The 17708-nt window shown below is 50.1% G+C and overlaps 2 protein-coding genes across 4 annotated transcripts; both read right to left on the bottom strand.

Moving 5' to 3' along the window:
• Window positions 1-1529, bottom strand: LOC132505329 (putative testis-specific Y-encoded-like protein 3). The gene has a single exon (XM_060123347.1). The coding sequence runs from the start codon at window positions 1405-1407 to the stop codon at window positions 343-345; it is 1065 nt and encodes a 354-aa protein (XP_059979330.1). The 5' UTR covers window positions 1408-1529; the 3' UTR covers window positions 1-342.
• Window positions 1530-3613: 2084 nt separating this feature from the next.
• On the bottom strand, window positions 3614-17572 carry PLAGL2 (PLAG1 like zinc finger 2). Of its 3 annotated transcripts, XR_009535367.1 has the most exons (4): window positions 17488-17572; window positions 11886-12258; window positions 6281-8738; window positions 3614-6237 (listed from the first exon to the last, which is right to left on the bottom strand). XR_009535367.1 is itself a non-coding variant. In XM_060123345.1 (3 exons), exons 2-3 carry the CDS (start codon window positions 12143-12145, stop codon window positions 7508-7510), a joined length of 1491 nt encoding a protein of 496 aa, XP_059979328.1. In that variant the 5' UTR covers window positions 12146-12258; window positions 17488-17572; the 3' UTR covers window positions 3614-7507. The 3 variants fall into 3 exon arrangements, 2 of the variants coding, with proteins under 2 accessions (XP_059979328.1, XP_059979329.1); XM_060123345.1 differs by having other exon boundaries at window positions 3614-8738; XM_060123346.1 differs by lacking the exon at window positions 11886-12258 and having other exon boundaries at window positions 3614-8738; window positions 17488-17565.
• Between the last annotated feature and the right edge of the window lie 136 nt (window positions 17573-17708).

Genomic DNA, 17708 nt, shown 5'->3' with positions numbered 1-17708 from the left:
CAGTGAGAGGCCCGCGTACCGCAAAAAAAAAAAAAAAATGGGTGGAAGGCCATGATCAAAGACAGGTCCAGGGCCATGAAGATGATGGTAGTACCTGTCCACAGCGCTGGGTGCTTGGGTAGACACTGTGGCATGTGACAGTCATGTGATGCATGGAGCCTACATGGAAACAGAAGAGCGTGGCCATGAAGGCCACAGTCTCAGAGCTGAGTCCACTGAAGTCCAAAGGGGTCAGAGTACATGGAACAGAAAGCAGACAGCAGAGTGCCATGGCTGGCCTAAGCCCAGGTCCCCAGGAGGCAGAAAGGAGTCTTGTGTAGGGGCCAGGTCCCAGGGCAGGACTTAGCCAGACTGGAACCCATAGGGCCTAGGAGGGGCCTCTGTGGGCCACCTTGCTAGGCCTTGCCTGGCTCTGTGGGGCCTATCCCAGAGCAGGTAGTACTGCAGGGGGTTGGGCCACAGGTCCTCTTTAATAATCTGGGCGACCCTGTCGGCCTCCGGGAGGCTGTGCTTTGAGAACCAGCTGAAGAAGCTGTGGATGGTGTCCCGGTTCCTGTGTACCAGAGTTGGAGGTTCCTGGCCCCAGGGCCAGCAAATGCGACTTGCAATTGACACCACCCGGCCTAAGGATCTGCACTCATACTTCTTCACTATCACCTTGTTCCGGAAGTAGGGGTTGCTCCAAAAACTGAACTTGAACTTGCAGCCCGTCCTGGCGTGCCTGTGCTCCCTCACTTCCAAATTCATCAGGTAGCAGAGCATGTCTTCGCCTCGGGGGCTGATCATGGCTGACAGCTGCGGGTGGTTCAGGAAGGTGGTGACCCAGAAGCCAGGAATATTCTGGATGATGAAGCTCCTTCGGGCTAGGTGCAACCGGTGCATGCGCCCAAACCTGCGCTCCAGCCGCAGGTAGGCCCTGCCTGCCTGGGCACTCACGGCCTCCAGCTCCCACTGGATGGCTTCCAGCGGGTCCACAACTGGGCCACCAAAGTTCAGGGGCCCCGGGCCTTGCTGCGCCTCCGCTCCCACCTCCAGCTTCTCCCCCCGCACCAGCTTCTCGGCCACCTCCATCTCCTCTCCCACAGGCTGCTTCCCCACCTCCCGTTCCGCCTCCTCCATGAAGATGGCGCCCTCCCCAGTCGTCACTTCCTCTGCCTTCCCGCCGGCTCCAGCCCGAGCCTCCCACCCTTCTGCGCCACAGGTTTCTGGGCCTCCGTCCCCGAAAAGGCCGTTTTCTGGGCTCAGGCCAGTGGCCGCGGAGGCCGCTTCCCGGCCCCCCGGGGAAGGTAGGATGGTCCCTGGGCGGGCTGCGGGGTCGGGATACCCGCGTCCCCCAGCCTCTTGGGCCCCAGACGCGGTGACCGGGCGCGCGGCGGTTTCCAGGCCCCCCGCACCCTCGTCCGCCATCACCTGCGGGAGCCTCTGGCCTGGAGGGGCTCGGGGCGCGCGGGCGATACTGCGGGTTCAGCGAGAGGGGCGGCTGGATGGCTGGCAGCGACCCCAGCGGGACCGCGGGTAGTAGGCAGGGAGGCCCGATTTTCTCCTACGGGGCTCGCCCCGCCCCTTGCGCCCCGACGCTTTTACGGATGTGATTCGCAAGGGTTCCCCGGCTGTCTTGGGACTAGGCGCCTGGTGGAGTGGCAGGGGGCTGCCCGGTGGGGATGCGACTGCGGGCGCCCAGACAGAACTGGGAGTCGGCGGTGGAAATGGGGTGAAGTGCAGGGGTGTACCAAGCAGCGAACAGCTCTGAGCAGGCGCCCAGGATCAGGCCCAACCCCAGAGCCACCACGCCAGGCAATTACTGTTCCCCGCATCTGCGGTGGACAGGTGGGAGTCGGCTGATGCCCACACTCGACTGTGGCTTTGGGGCAGCTTTCACAGGATAAATTACTCAGGCATATGCAGAGGACCCAAGAGGTATCCTTTGCAGAGGCTGACTAGACTGAAACTTGCATAGTAATTGTCAGGCACACAGAGGTGCTCAAAATATTTGTGGGGAAAGGCAGAAACAAGGTCTGAGCAGAAGGATCTAAGGGCGAGGGAAGATCCCAAATGCTGCCAACCAGGAAGCAAGTGGGCCTCTGCCTGGTTTCCCTGAACGAGCTGGATCTTCCTGGGCTGACAGGCTGAAGGGTGGACATGGCTTCACCTCGTCCTAGGCCTAGGGGCTACCCCTTTCTCTGCTCCAGACATTTCACAAATGTGAACTCTAGTCTGAAGTGCAGGGTCTGTGCACAGATAGTAAGAGCCTGGATGGACCAGCCCCCGCAGCCCTGATCCTGCAAGTGCACCTGCACTCCTGTGATCTCAGCTCCCAAACTTGTGGCCCATGGAGGTCAATACACCCAATACCCCACCCGCTCACCTGGAAGTCCTTGCCACCTCCTCCAGAAGGCCTTCAGCTTCCTCCCATCCAATGGAAAAGATAGCTTTGAGCCCCCAGACCCACTCCTGGGTATGCATCCCCTGGAGGGCAAGGTGGATTCTCTTGGGGCCCTAGCAGGGATCCAACCCACTGGGGTGGACAGTTAGTCAAGTAAACAGAAGGCCAAAGAGATGAACAGCCAGCCCACTGCCTTTGTACATAAAGCACCTGTTACACACATTAACACTTAACGTCCCATAAATTCTTGGGCTGGTCTCTGCAGTGATTTGCACTGCTTGGCTATGAACACTGGCTCCAGACCCCAGAAAGGCAAGCTCAGTCTGAGCCCTGGACAGGAGGATCTCAGTACAAAGGATGGGGCCCGGAAAAGTGATGACTATCTTCACTGGAGACTGGCCAAGCAACATCAGGTGAAGCCATAATGGCCTTTCAAGAGTCTGTCTGAACCAAATGGGTAGGCACGAGTGTGGTCAAGGTTAGGTCCTAGCTCTGTCACTTACCAGCTGTGCGCCTTGGGCAATGGATGACATTTTTTTCTTGGACAACCAGCATCCATTCCTCATCCTAACACTACCCCAAATTTCCTTTGAGAAACTACTTCAACCCTTGTCTCAGCCTTGTCATCACTGGCCTATAGTGACTGGTTTTGGGATGGCACACAATGCCATCATGGCCAGTGAGACAGGAGACGCTTACGTGAATAAAGGACTCCTCTCTCCCAGAAAGGGTCCCTCTCCATTTGTGGTCAGCACTGTGTGAAAATGACTGGAATTATGGCAGCATTCTTCTACAGAAAGGGACAAACCATTTTGAAGGGCTGGAGGATGAAGTCACAACTGCACAAGATAGGGCAAACACAGGAATGCTAAGGCCAACCATGTTTGAGCTGCTGGATCAATATTAACCTCAAGACTGCACTTCATCTGGCATTTTCAGTGACATGAAATTTCACCATTTAAGCCAATTTGGTTTTTCAGACTCTTGCACCCAAAAATATTAAGTGGTGGCATGATGCCACTTACCTCAAAGATCTTTAATATCAAAGTGCAAAGTTTGTAGGTGCTAATGTGAAAGGTTGTTACTGTCTGCCCTATACTCATCATCCCCTTGGATGCTAAAGATGTCTGGATTCCAGTTCTTCTTCAAGCTCTCTCCTACCCCTTCCCAATCAAACAGGTTCACAACTTCCAAACACATCATTCAGAAGTTTTTAATAAACAACTTCATTATAAAAACTTTTTTTGAAAATGTAATTCTGCAAAACATTGAAAAATCTACTTTAACAAAGATAGGCCCTGTGCATTTTCTAATGGCACTTATATTTTACAATTAAAAACCTTGTTTTATATAAAGCCAAAAATACTCCAAGAGGTTATTCACTGTGTTTACAAAGTGCTAGAAGGTTTTGTCTTGTATTTTTCTCTCTTTAAATAATCTGGCGTTCCGAAAGAGTGGCTCCAAAGCCTTGACCACTGGGAAGGAGGGAGGGAGGTGTATGAGAAGTGGTGTTTCAGGAGTTCTAGTGCCAAACAGTAGGAGGTGGAGAGGTGCACTATGGGGAGAACCCGCTAAGGAAGGAAGCTCACACCCGAAGAAACTGAACTGGAATGCTTCTTCCAAACCCCTCCATAGAGGCACTAGATTATGATGGTGGATCCTTCTCCTGTCACACCAGTACACCCCTTTCCCTCGCCACAGACCCTACTCTCCAGTGGTGAGGTTACAGCCAATTCCTTCCACAGCAGGTTCAGAGTTCCAGGAGAGGCCAGGGTGGGGTCCCAGAGGAATCTGGACTTTTCTGGCCAACACCTGCCTAAGGCAAAGTTTCTTATTACATAAATATCCTTGTTAAAAAGCAAAATATTGATCCTGTACAATATAAACTGTTAAAAAAAAATCGTGCTTAAAAACAGCTCCTAGATAAAGAGGAGGTGGAGAGAGGGTGGAGAAAACAGCTACCAAAAAGAAGGGGGGTGGGGACTTAAAGGGCTACTAGGGGAAAGTTTAGGGCAGTGAGAGAATTTCAACTTAGGACAATATCTACGAGCAAAAGAAGTAATCACACCTGCTTCCCAGATTTCCATTAACAAAATGCCATTGTAAAAGGGTGAGGGAAAAAACCTCATTGTTATTCCTTTCCCTACCTCTCACATCTCTAAGATGTGCACAGATCCTCTGAGCTGACACAACTGGGCATGCTATCCCCTGGCCCCCAGGACTGCACTCAACCCTGACCAGCTACTGTGCAGAGGGGGAGTTGCCTGCCACTGTTCAAGGCAGCTCATGCTGACAGAGGTTGGAGGTGGTGGGGGAAGGGAACATCACCCCTTTTCCTGGTCCCCGTTTGGTCTCTGCCAACATGCCGTGGCTCCTGTCCTGGGCAGAAACCCCTAGGCTCTCATGGCCTCAGTAAGGGTACTGAAGTGGGTTTAGTACTGAGTAGGATAAAGCTATTCTTATCCTTTGAACAACCAGGCCAATATGGACTTTTTTCTTTTTTTAAATTTTGGGGAGGTTTAAGAAATGGCTGGGTGTCTATGGTCCAAAAAAAAAAAAAAAAAAGGTGAAGGCAAATGTTCCTCTGCACCAGCAAAGTTCACAGTGATAGGAAAATTCCTTGTGGGTGGGAAGGGCATTGAAGGAAGAAGAAAAGAGGAACAGGACGGAAGGAAGAAGTGAGGGGAGGAGGGGCAAGGCCCCAGTTACAAGGTTTTAAATAGTTGCTTTGCCTGTCCTACGAGTTTCCCAGCATCACTAATGGGGGAGAGTATTCAAGGAAGGGACAGGAAAGAGCAAAGAGGAGGCGACTCTTCTAACAGCCCAAGACTTTATATTCTGTGGCCAGAGGCCCATTTGCCTCTGTAAACGAAAGATGCAGGGAAGGTGGCAGGGAGGGGTGAGGGTTGCTGGGTCTAGTGATGAAGATCAGAGACGACAAGGAGAATGGCAGCAGAGTCCTGTTTGGATCCTCACATACCATTTCCTATACACGAGTCCCAATAACATGCACAGCATGCAGGAGGTGGCTGCGTACCAAGGGGACGCTTTTAAAAGTAAACCTTAATTAGTCCCTGGGACTCACTGAAACTAATTTTTAGAAGCAAATCACCTACTCTGATTCTAATCTTGCCAGACACCTTTATATCTGGTTTTGTCTTTTTTTTTAAAAGGTATCCCAAACTAGCCTGCCTAAATTAAAACATGCTTATTCACTCCACATTGCTTCCAATCAAGGGCCAGGGAGCTACATTATAAGGCTTTCACCTCAAAGGAAGAGTACTGGCCTGGGCTGAAGCAGAAGCCTGGGTCTTGGACCTGCTCAGTTCCTGATGATAAACCAAAGTGATTTCTAGACAGAAGGGGGAGGGGGGGAGGACTGGGAAGAGGCTGAGGCAGTTCCTCGGTAGTTTGTCCTGAAACCCTAGTGGAGAAGCCAGTACGAGGCACCTGCTGAGAGAAGTGCCCAGAAACTGCTGGCTGCATCTGTAGGAGTTAACAGTAAAGAGGTAGGAGTGTGTTTCTGAATCAGAGTGGAAGTGTCTCAAGAGGGCCCCACACTGGTGGTCCCTGAGCTGCCTCCCTTCCACGAGTGGGAAGAGCGAAGCCCATGCAGAACTGAGATGAAGCAGGGATGGGGTTCAGCTGGGCAAGAGCTGTGCTATCTGTGGCAGGGAGCCCCACAAGTCAGAAGAGAAGAACTAATCATTTGTTGCAAGAAACTTGCTGAGTACTGGGGGCAAAAGTGAGAGGGGCCACAAAAGGAAGATGGAAGTTCTTTGATGGAGAGCAGAGAAGCCTAGGCACAGTGGGCCTGAGTCCACGGGACTGCAAAGTGGGAGAGAGGAGGAACACTGTAGAGAAGAAAAAAGTTTGGTATGGGAGGCAATGATGTACACCCAGAGATTAGGACTCAACTATCTGCCCAGTCCTAACTTTCTGAAAACTCTTCTTCCAACAATTCCACAACTTCCTGGAAAAGAGACAGGAGAGAGACAAATGAGGTCTCACCCTCTCCTTTGCTATCCACACCAGCCTAGAACCGGAGTCCCTCATTCCAAGACTAATGATAAAAGCTCATGACATTCAGGGTGGGGATTAGAGAATTGGGGCGGGAGGTGATGGAAGTGGGCATGCCTTTCATTTCTTCCCCTCTCCAGTTCAAAAGGAGGATGAGGGGGTCATGATGTACTTGGAGAAAAACAGAATTGCAGAACTGTGAGAAAACCGCTCCAATCTTCTTGCCTGTCTCCTGTGGACTCTGCCGACGAAGGCAGGAACAGACACAGTCATGGAAGATGGCAGAGACTGAAGCAGTCCAAAGTCAGTTTATTTCCCCACAGGGGAAAAATATGACCTCAAGTGAAGAGAAGTCAGTGAGACCCGACTCCGCCTTGTAAACAGGGCTCCAGTTAACACCAGGTACCAAATGGTTCCGGCTGGTGCCAACTGGAATGGACTGGTGGGAATGGATTCACGGTGTGTAAACAATGTTCACTGCAATCATTCTAAGGCTATACAGCTCAGCAAGGGAGGTGAAATGGTGTGTCTGAGGCGACTGTGTAAACGGTACCGTTGCTGGAAAACACTGAAAATGGAGGTGCTAGGACAGGAGGGATGGAGGTGATGGGAAGAACAGAGGCCCTCTCTCCTGCCTGTTGGTTGGAAGCAGGCAATGGACCCGCTGCAGCAGGGCCTGACCAACTGCTGTGGGGTCTGCAGGCTGGGACCAGAAGACGGGCTTCTTGGGCTATTTCTCTCGAGGTCATCCAAAGTAAAACCCTCTGTGTCTCCGAGACCTCTCCCTTCTCCAAAGAGAAGGAGGTTCTGATGCTTTGGAGAGGGAGAGGGCTAGGTGTGGCTCCCGATTCAGATTAAAAAAAAAAAAAGTAAAAATACCTGAAGTCCTATTGTATGAAATCTTTTCATGGGGTTGGGGCTCAAGGCTCCTCCTGGAACTGATCCTGGAGCCCAAGCCCCCAAACCAAGTGCTCCATACAGATACTGAAATTTTTCTTTTTGAACTCAGCTCTGAAAGCTCAGCTGCCTTCATGGGGGATGCATATGGGGTAGATACTGAGACTCCCTGACAGAGCCAAGACTGAGCTGAGGTCCTCCTTGGGGCTACTGGAATGCCTGGTGGAAACGAGGCAGGGTGGTGGTGCTCAGGCCAGAGGTGAAGACAGGAGGCAAGGAGTGCAGAGGCCCAAAGTTCAGCGGTCCCCCAGCTCCCGGGGAATCTTGAGGCTGAGCTTGCAAAGTGGTGAGCAGGGGCTGCGCCTCGGCCTGGGAGTAGCCCATGACCAGGCCTCCCGTGGCCCCGGGTGGGTTACATGGGGGCAGGTTGAGAGGAAGAAAGCCCAGTAAGTGGGAGAAGTCCACATTAGCAGCGCAGAGGGCCTCGGAGAGGTTGGCGGGGCTCTTGGTGAGCAGTGCTTCATCTAGGAGGGCCGCAGCTGCCGCCGGCTGAGGTGAGGCGGGCTGGGGTTCAGCGGATGAGAGAGACAGGCTTCCAGGAAGCTCCGCCAGAAAACTATCCACCTCCACTTTGGGCAATTTGTCGGGCAAGTATGAGGTAGATCCAAGCTGGTATTTTGGAGGAAGCTGAGCTGGGGAAGAGATAGGTGAGGACTCCAGAGGGTAGCTCATACCCATGGGCAGCGTGTTGTGCACCAGGGAGTGTGGCACGCCCGCACTGGGCATGGTAGGGATGTGGGCACCATACATGCCCATGGGCAACATGCCAGGGAAGGCCTTGGCCCCCATCACGTCCCGAGAGGCCATGCACAGCACAGGGCTCAGCTCTTCCTTCACATTGACTGTGGAGCTGCAGCTGAGTAGGCCTAACATGTCCACTGGCTCTGTCTTGATCTTGAGCAGCTCTTGCGAGTGACTCTTCTTGACATGACGTGTCAGGTGGTCTTTGCGGCCAAATCGCTGGGCACAGTACTGGCACAGGAAGTCTTTCCGGCCTGTGTGGACCACCAGGTGCCGCCGCACATCCTTACGAGTATAGAACCGCCGGTCACAGTGGTCACAGGGGTGCTTCTTCTCCTTGGTGCCACCTGCTACCCGGCGTGAGTGGGCCTTCAGGTGCTCTAGCAGGGCCTGGGTACTCTCGAAGGTCTGCAGGCACACCTTGCAGCTGAGGTCACCACTGCTGGCGGCATGCATGGCCAGGTGGCGCCGGTAGCCCAGCTTTGTATTGTAATTCTTACCACACTCAGAACAGTGGAGGGCCTCTTTGTTGGGGTCATGGGTCTGCAGGTGGTTCCGCAGATGATCCTTGCGGTGAAACATCTTATCACAGTACATGCACTGGTGGGGTTTCTGGGCTGAGTGAGTGGCCATGTGCCTGGAGATAGGGATGGAGGACAGAGGAGAAAGAAATGAGATCACAAGGGCTGGCTAGACAACTGAGTTGTCCACTAACAGGCAACCAGACACAAAAACTATGGTACAGCCATGCAATGGAATGGAATACCACGCCAACTGTATTCTATAGATATCCCTGACCACCTGCAAAATCATGTACTGCTATTCTTTGCAGCACTGATTTTAGTGGCAAAAAATCAGGAACAATCTAAATGTCCATCAATAGGGAATTGATTAAGTTATTCTATGTCCATAAAATGACTCAACTTTTTTTTTTTTTTCTGGCCATGAGGCTTGTGGGATCTTCATTCCCCGATCAGGGATCGAACCTGGGTCCTCAGCAGTGAAAGCACAGAGTCCTAACCACTGGACCACCAGAGAATTCCCAACTCAACTTTTTAAAATAATGGCAGCTTTATACGTACCACAGGTAACAAGCTCCTAGATACACTTAAGTCAAAAAAACCCATGAGACAGAATAGTGCCTATGGAATGGTACTATACATATGAAAAGAGGGAAGATATATGTATGTTTGCTTGTATGAGCTTAAAATATTTCTGGAAGGCTACACAAGAAACTGACAACACTGGCTACCTATGGGGAGAAGAAATGGGCAGCTTTTATGGGTGTGATGGAGAATTTTCATTATATACCTTTTGAATTTTGAATGCATTTCCTTTGCAAAAAAAAGCGTATTTATAAAAATTTAAATGACACAATAAAGGGAAAATGAAATGTATCTAAACTTCCGGATCTGGAACAATATCCGAAGATATAGGGAGCCAAGTCAAAAAAGGAAGTTCAGTATAGTGTGTGTAATACAATCCCCTGTGAAAATAAAGAAGGAAGGGAATACACGTTTGAATGTCTCAACAAGGACATACAAGAAACTGCCTTTGGGGAGGAGAACAGTGGCTTTGAGTGTGACAATTCATTTTTCACTGCATGTCCATTGGTACCATTTAAATTGTTTGCCACACAAAGCAGCAACATTTAATTTTAGCATATGTGCTGCCGAAGCGAGCACAGCAGCAACATTTAAAAACTTTTTTTTAGTGATCTGGCACCTCAGTGTCCCTTGGTTTGCTCCTGCTCCTTTCTGTCTGGAAAGCAGCTCAGAATCCAGGAACTGCAATCCAGAGCTCCACAGTACATTCAGAATCAACTCAGCAAGACTTTGGAGTCCCATGGTTTGCAAGCCCTGTGTGAGATGTGTGATTAACGTTGTTCTCCCTAAGAGGCTGAAGCACAGGGCAGCCCCACCCACCAGTCAGTAAGTGGCAGAGGCTGCATTTAAACACAGACCTTCTTGAGACCCAGGTTCACTTAGGTATGCCACTGCTGTCTCTAGCACAGCACCCAGTGATTCTTATCAATCGTACCCATTACCCTCATGCTATGTGTGAATGCTCACACCTATGAGGGTTACTATTAACCTCCTGTGACACAACTGGCATGAAAACGTATGAGAGGGAGATGCTGAGTGATCCACAGTCTATTTCCCTCATTTTGAAGGTGAGGAAACAAAGGCCCAGAGAGGTTTAGTAATTCACCTAAAATACAGTGACTAAGGGTGGAGTCAAGGCTCCTGTCTCCTGGCCCAGGACCTTTCCTGTAGCCTCCCACTGACACTCAGACTGTCACTAAGGAAGTCTAAGAGGACAGCCCCAACTGGAATTCACCTAAGACAGAGGAGCACACAGAATCAAAGCATTCCTGAGGACAACAGAACTGTCATGAGGGCAATCCTGGCCACACGCTACCCTGTTACCTGTTTTAGTTCCTTCCTATCAACTGTTTTCCAGACAAGGAACTGAGGCTTTCTGTGGTCATCTTGTCCTTGTATTTACTCATTTACTGTCTGTCCCTGCTACTAGACAGTAAACTCAAGGAGGGCCAGCACCCCCATCTGTCTGGCTCACTATTCTGTCCGTATCACTGAACACTGTGCCTGGTATGTGGCAGGACTATATTATAAATAATAGTCAAGAGATGAATGACTGTGCATCAGGGAAGTCTACATTATTGGTAAAGGGCATGTTCATGGTCCTCTGACGGAAAGGCAAGGATAAAATCAAAATTATGTCCGAGCGGGCCCCCCTCCCTTCAAAGCTGCTCTGTCATTATCTGCTTTACACCAGGGCTTTCACATTCCATTTCACTTTAAGTAGGGGTTCTTGGGCTTAGAAGTTTCAGGAAATCTTCCAACCCAGAGGACACCATGGACTCTACAGAGACATAAGTAATCATCTGAGTGGCATGCTAGTTCAGTAGAAGAGGCACTGCAGGACCTAAGAAGCTATAGACCTTGGGTAAGTTACTTCTCCACTCTGAGCCTGCACTTTAAAATTTACAGATTGGACCTGAGGGTCTCCTTTTCCTTCTTAACTTCTAAAACTGATTCCTAATTTGGGGCTAATATTCTGACCATTACCCGACACAGGTGGGGAAAGTAGCACAGGCGTACCTCAGAGATATTGCAGGTTTGGTTCCAGACCACTGCGATAAAGTGAACATCACAATAATAGGAGTCACATGAATTTTTTGGTTTCCTAGTGCATATAAAAGTTATGTTTACACTATACTGTGGTCTATTAAGTGTGCAATAGCATTATGTCTAAAAAACCAATGTATATACTTAATTAAAAAATACTTTATTGCTAAAAAATGCTATCATCTGAGCCTTCAGCAAACTATAATCTTTTTTTGTGAGAATTACCAAAACATGACACAGAGACATGAAGTGAGCAAATGCTGTTGGAAAACTGGTCCAACTTTCTTGACTAAGAGTTGCCACAAACCTTCAATTTGTAAAAATCGCAGTATCTGAGAAGTACAATAAAGTGAAGTGCAATACAATGAGGTATACCTGTATTGAAAAAAAAATTCTATCTAGTTTGTTCGTGGCTACCTGATATTGTACCCATCAGATTCTAGTGTTTGAATAAAAAATACCACCATTATTTTTCAGTGAGTGACCTCAAACGGCTGACGTTCAGGGTACACTTATGGGACAAATTAACCTCTACTCTTCTGCCACAGATAAAGTCCCACACTCAGTGGAGTCTCTCTGGCTTTATCCTCTGGAAACCTCAGGGCAGGAAGAAGTATGGGAGTATCACCTACCTATACAGCTTGTACTTGGAGGCAAACGCCTTGCCACAGTGCAGCTGAGGGCAGCTATACGGTCTCTGCTCTGGATGGGGGAGGCTCTGAGGCCTCAGCTTCTCCCCATTTGAGAAGGGTGTCCCCGAGATTTCACATTGGCACTTCACTTGACTCTCCGCCTCCCGGCCCCGAGGCCTGGGAACTAGTTTCCAGCCCACTTCCTCCTCCTGCTTTGCATCTTGAATCCAGGGGGGTACGCTGGTGAAAAATGTGGTCATGGCAAGGCTAATGGCGAAGGGCCATGTTATTGAGAAAGCCTCCCCATCAGCTCCACAGGGCTCTGTGCTCTGTCACAGCCTCCAACGCAGCCTTCAGAAAACAATCTCTTCACCTGAAACATCAGAACACCTGGTGTTAGGGAGCCCAATACCATGAAAACATGGGCTCTGGAGGCAGAGAGATCCCCGTTCCATCCCAGCCCTTCCACTTAGAAGCCATGTGACTTTCAGCCAATTACTTACTTCCCTGAGCTGTTCCCTCATTTACAAAATGGGCTTAATAATCTCCTACATCATAAGGATCTTTTGAGGATTAAATGAGATAATAAATACAAAGCATTCAGCAGAAGGCTGGGCACCTAGTGCTTAGTGGTAACTATTATTACAAGTACCACCTAGGCTAATAGGAAAACAGGATAATCAGAGGAAGTAAAAGCCCTAAACTCCAGACTTTCCCTTCTAGCTTCACTTTTACATCCTTTCCACTAAATTTAGAAATAGCAGCACCTCCTCCTCCTCTTCACCCTACCTCCTCCTCACTTTCTACAATTCTCCTCATAGAGGTGCTAAGGAGCAATAAAATGCCCAAAAGGCATCAGAGGAGAAAGAAGAAGCCATTACTTAGGAAATTTACTCCCTGGAGAGTCAGCCCCTGCGCCAGATGTGTTCCTTAGCAGATGTGTTTCTTAGCAGCATATCAACATCAAGAGGTTCTGTCTGAGGAAGGCAACAGCAAACTCAGCATTTCCACTAAACCAGTACTGGTCCTGTCCCGCCCTCAACCACCACTCTGGGTCTCTTGGTCTCAGGGCCCAAACCATACTTCTTTAGCAAAGTCCACTGAACACGCAAGGTGTTGAGTGGTGCTGAGGGTCCCAAAGACCCTCATAGAACACGTGCATGTCTCCATTATGAGCAAGTAACACATTTGCATTAGAACTTAGACGCCATCACCAAACTCTGATTCTTTGAGAGTTCAGATGACATCTCTTTCATCTCCACACACCTAGCACCTAGAAAAGGACTTTCAACTTTCTTTTAGATGAGTAAATCAGTCATTGAATGCAAGTGGATTCTTATTGGCTAACATGCTCAGGAAGTTCTGGTTTAAACTGAGTTCCAAAGTGGGGAGCCAATATCTTGAAGTCTGATGCTTTCTACTGGGTTGTGGAGTGGGGCGGGGGAGCAAAGGTGACACAACTTCTTTCCTGACTCAACTCAGAGGAAGAGAGAAAGGGCATTACCATACTGATTCTCAAAAGGGGGACAACAGAGCCACATTCACACTCACAAGCTCATCACACGAGATTACCAACCCCAATGCAACTTGCTATAACAGGGGGATTTCCTTTGAAGAGGTCATGCCAAAATTTGGTCATGAGGCTTTTCCATGTGCAGGGAGCAAAAGGGGTATCTGGGGATTGTCCATGAGAATCTGGGGAGGGCTCCAATTGCACAAACTAGCTGTGGGCCAAAGAATGCTTGCTCAGCTCATTAGCACCTGCTGCTTACAGTGACCATTCAACCAACAGGCTGGCCGTGAACGAGATGATGGGATCAGCGGGTTTATGCCCGAGAGAGCTTTGCTCATCATTAACATAAGCTACGTCCTGTTCAGGAACCATTCCTCTTGTTGAAGAAACACTGCAATGTAATATGATAAACATCTCCCTATCACGAGTGGAGATTTGCCTAGAAAGATCTGCACAAAGGTGGCTGCATTTTGCGTGAGTCACGTGTTAGCACTAAAAACTAGTCCCACTTGAGCCTTCGAGTCATCATGGCATATTTGCCTGCTTCACGATAAACCTCAAAGGCCTCTGATGTCTGGCTTTCATCGTTTAAGTCCCCTCCTTCTTCCAAAGGGTGGAATTACCTGTTTATAATACCAGTGATTACTAGGCAGCTTGGAATTGGGTAGTGAGCGAGCACGAATTTGAACATCTAGTTTGAAGGGAATTTCCCCCACCTTCAAAGTCAAATTCTGCCCTACCCCCCGTCAATATGTGAAATCATGCACCTCAGCCTCTGGAAAGTTGGGAATGGCAGCCAGAGGGAAGCAAGTCACATCACTTTGGCTGATGTGAGAGAGGAGCCTAGCTTTGGAAATTCCACGCAAACTCAGAAAGAGAACAGTATGTCCCCCACCTCCCACACGTCCACCTCATCTGTTCTCCCGAACAAGCACAAACAAGACACAGCAGTTTAGTATGCTGCTGCTGGAAGAGTAATGGGCTTCTAGGAAAGAGGCTGATGGTGGCTAAGAAGAGCTCTCAAGGTTGTACTGATAGAATCAAAGAAGGAAGGCAGCAGCCATGTGCTTGCCTTGATTTGCACTTAATGGGGCTATGGCTTTAGTGTTACCTTAGGAACCCTTCTGGAAATCTAGTTTTTCTCCCTCTGTCCCTTGTCTGCAAAATCCTTTCATCCAGGAAGATTCCTGGGCCTCTCCCACATTATCCGAAGGCCTATTCCTTCAGACATCTTCCTCTGCAAAACTGAAAAAATTCTGCTTCTCTTTCAAAGCTGCTCTTCTGGTCTCATACTCTAACCTTAACAACTACAGAAGCTGACAGAACCTGTTCCCATAAAACAAACACAATCAATCCCTCCCAGTTACTGGTGTAACTCGGTATATTTTCATCCTAAGATTCCTTCTGGAGTCTGATATGAAGAGGGAGGTATTGTGGAAAGAACCTTGGACTTGCTATCAGAAGACTGCCACTTACTGGCTGTGAAACCATGGGCAGGTTACGTAGTTTCTCTGAACTTCAGTTTCCTCAATTTCTAAAATAGACATTTGTTCTCCTTACCTATAAAATCCTCATGGAAGATTCAGTGAAACTCTTGAAATGTCTGACATAAAACGTGTAAATACAAACAGTGCTGTCTCTGAGGTCTAAACTGTGTCTCCCTCTTTTCCGCACGGGGCCTGAATAGTACTACTTTTTTTTCCTCCCTAGATGAGTCTTCTCAGGCCTCAGAGTGAGTTTCCTTCCCTTCCCAACATCTCCCCAGAATGCAGCCTTCCCCTTTTCCCTCACAATTAACCCTCAGCACATCCCCCGGAGCCAGTCCCCCTTACTTTATCTTCCTCCAGCACCATATCCTGGGCCAGAGTTCCCTCACTGTAGGAATCTCCTCTGTTATTAAGGCCCCATACCCCAAATACAAATGCTTGCTAAAAACTCTGTATGGCCCTCTTTGGAAGCCTTTAAAAGAGACAAATCGCTTCCTCGTCTGTCTGTCCTCTGTTGTGTGCCACGATGCCTGCTGCCCTCTGATGAAACTATAGTTTTTATGGTGTTACATCATCTCTATAGAGACTGCGTTCTTTCTCCATTATTAGCCTGTTTCCTCATCTGTAAAACTAAAAATACTTACCTCACAGGCTTGTTGTAAGGATTATTTTAGTCAGGTATGCAAAGGACTCAGCACAGGGCTTGGCTTGCTCTAAGTACCCAACAAAAGGCAGCTATTATCTTTGCCTTTGTATAGAGTTGCATGTTCCCACCTTCTGCTGCCACAGTTGAATTCTCTCAAACCTCCCCCCAAAACTGTTGAGAAATAGCGCCCCTGCACCAAGGAAAGGGTTAATCTGTAAGTGTTCTTAACTAGAGAGACCCACAGAGGATTAACAGCTCCACTTCAGTGACTACCCTAAAATAGCTTTTATCCCTGCTGCCCAAGAGCTACTTGGGGATCTGAAGAACTCAATTCAACACCTGCCGAGGAGGAAACACACCCAGGAACTTTCCTTGCAGTGGACACAATCTTCCCTTAAGCAGAACCCAAAATAGCAACTGGGAAATTATAAATAGACTTAGAGATAAAAAACAGGTCCTGACCTGGGCATCAGAAACAAATCCAAAAGACACACTGACTGACTGGAGAACAGTGAGAAGGAAAGGGGGAAATGGGTATAGCTGCCCCCCGCCACCAAAACACACACACAAACACACATACACTCCAGAGTGGGGGGGAGAATTAAATTACAGGGAGGCTGGAGCGTCTCAATGACTTGCATCATTCCAGGAGACATCAAACAGGATTAACAGGGGCTGCTAGTTCTTCTATCGGTGTAGATGGACCCTTTTTGGAGTCCTTTTGATTCATGATTTCCTCTGATTCCCGCTGCTTCCCACTTCTAAGGAGGCCTTGAGCAAATGGCTGCAATTCACAACAGCCCCATTTTCACCAAGAGGAAACCTGATTAGACAACCCCCCCCCAATCCCGTGGCCTCACCTTGGGCGGTAGGGTTAGCAACCCCAGGCGAGACTCTTTCAGAGTCCCAGGCAGACAGGTGGGAAAACACACAGGCCAGGTCACAGGAACACTTGCTGGTGAAAGTACCAACTCCCCACACCCGACGTCCCCTTATCTTGCACCTTACAAGTCCCTTTCCCCCACCGAGATGGGGCCAGGACAGGATTTGCAGGGGATAGCCTGTCTTCTGGTTCGTTTCTAGACCACCATACTGCATGGGGGGAAAGGTTAAACGCCCCTGGGCTGGAAGGGCTGGGGGTAGACGGCTGCCGGACCAGGGACAGAAATTCAGGAAGAAGTCTGGAGGTCTCAGGAATGGAAGGGAGGGAGGAGCAAGTTATCTCGATCCCTAAGAGACCCCCACTCCACCCTCCGCAAAGAAAGAGAGACGGTGGGGGGTGGGGGGTGGATTACATGGGATGGAGGGTTAAAGGGGCTGAAGATAAAAGCGAATTCCCTGAATTTCAAGAGTCTCAAAATGGTACCGGGTGGAAACTGTCTAGAGTTTGGGAGTACGATCGCCGAGGAGGGAACTATAGGTAGAAATTATTTGGGTTCCCCAGAACCAAATAATTGGGGGAAGCCTCAAAAGGGGTTATGTGGTTCTGGGAAATGAAACAGAGGAGAAAGAGCGAACTATTTGGAGCAGGAAAGGGGGTTATGTGGGTCCGGGTAGGCGTGTCTGAGAGAGCAGGTGCAGCTTATCTGCGTCCCCCAGACCCGGGTCCCTGGTAAGGTCAGCAGCGCGTTATCTGGGTTTCCAGGGAGCCTGCGGGGTCGGGAGTGGGGACCCCCCCCCCAGGGCTGAGGCTCCAGGTCTCTGAAGGGAGGGGGCCAGCGGGGTTTCTTCAGGTCCCCCAGACCCAGGTATCGGGTCCGGGGAAAGTTTTCGTCACCCTGGGGCCTATCTGGGCCGGGCTGGCGCAGAGGGGGCCTCGGGTCGGGGGTGTGGGCGACCGTGCTGAGGGGCCAGAGATGAGGGGCGCTGCCACTCCGGGCGCCGGGCGCGCGGGTGCAGCGAGACTGCCTCCCGCCCCGCTCCCCGCCGTCCCCCGGGGCCCTCGCCCACACTCACCGCGCTCCGGGCCCCGCGCTGCGGGCCGGGCCGCGCTCGGGCTCCGCCAGGCCCGCTCAGGCCCCGGTAGTGGCGGCGGTCGGGCCATTGTGCGGTGCATTCTGGGAGCCGCACGAGCGGGCGTTCTGCCCGTGGAGGGGGCGGTGCCGCGGGCTCTCTATGGTCCCGCCTGCCCGCCGGCTAGAGCGGCCGGAGCGGCGCGCGGGCGGCGCGCGGGGGCT

The sequence above is a fragment of the Lagenorhynchus albirostris genome, chromosome 15, assembly GCF_949774975.1.
Source record: "Lagenorhynchus albirostris chromosome 15, mLagAlb1.1, whole genome shotgun sequence".
NCBI lineage: Eukaryota > Metazoa > Chordata > Mammalia > Artiodactyla > Delphinidae > Lagenorhynchus > Lagenorhynchus albirostris.
This window is presented reverse-complemented; position numbering and strand designations above follow the sequence as displayed.

Excerpts from the sequence above, each read along its gene's own strand:
- LOC132505329 (XM_060123347.1), bottom strand. The coding sequence starts at position 1,407 with ATGGCGGACGAGGGTGCGGGGGGCCTGGAAACCGCCGCGCGCCCGGTC.
- PLAGL2 (XM_060123345.1), bottom strand. The coding sequence starts at position 12,145 with ATGACCACATTTTTCACCAGCGTACCCCCCTGGATTCAAGATGCAAAG. Across the intron at positions 8,739-11,885 it reads TCCAAGTACAAGCTGTATAG|GCACATGGCCACTCACTCAG; the intron begins GTAGGTGATACT and ends CCCTATCTCCAG.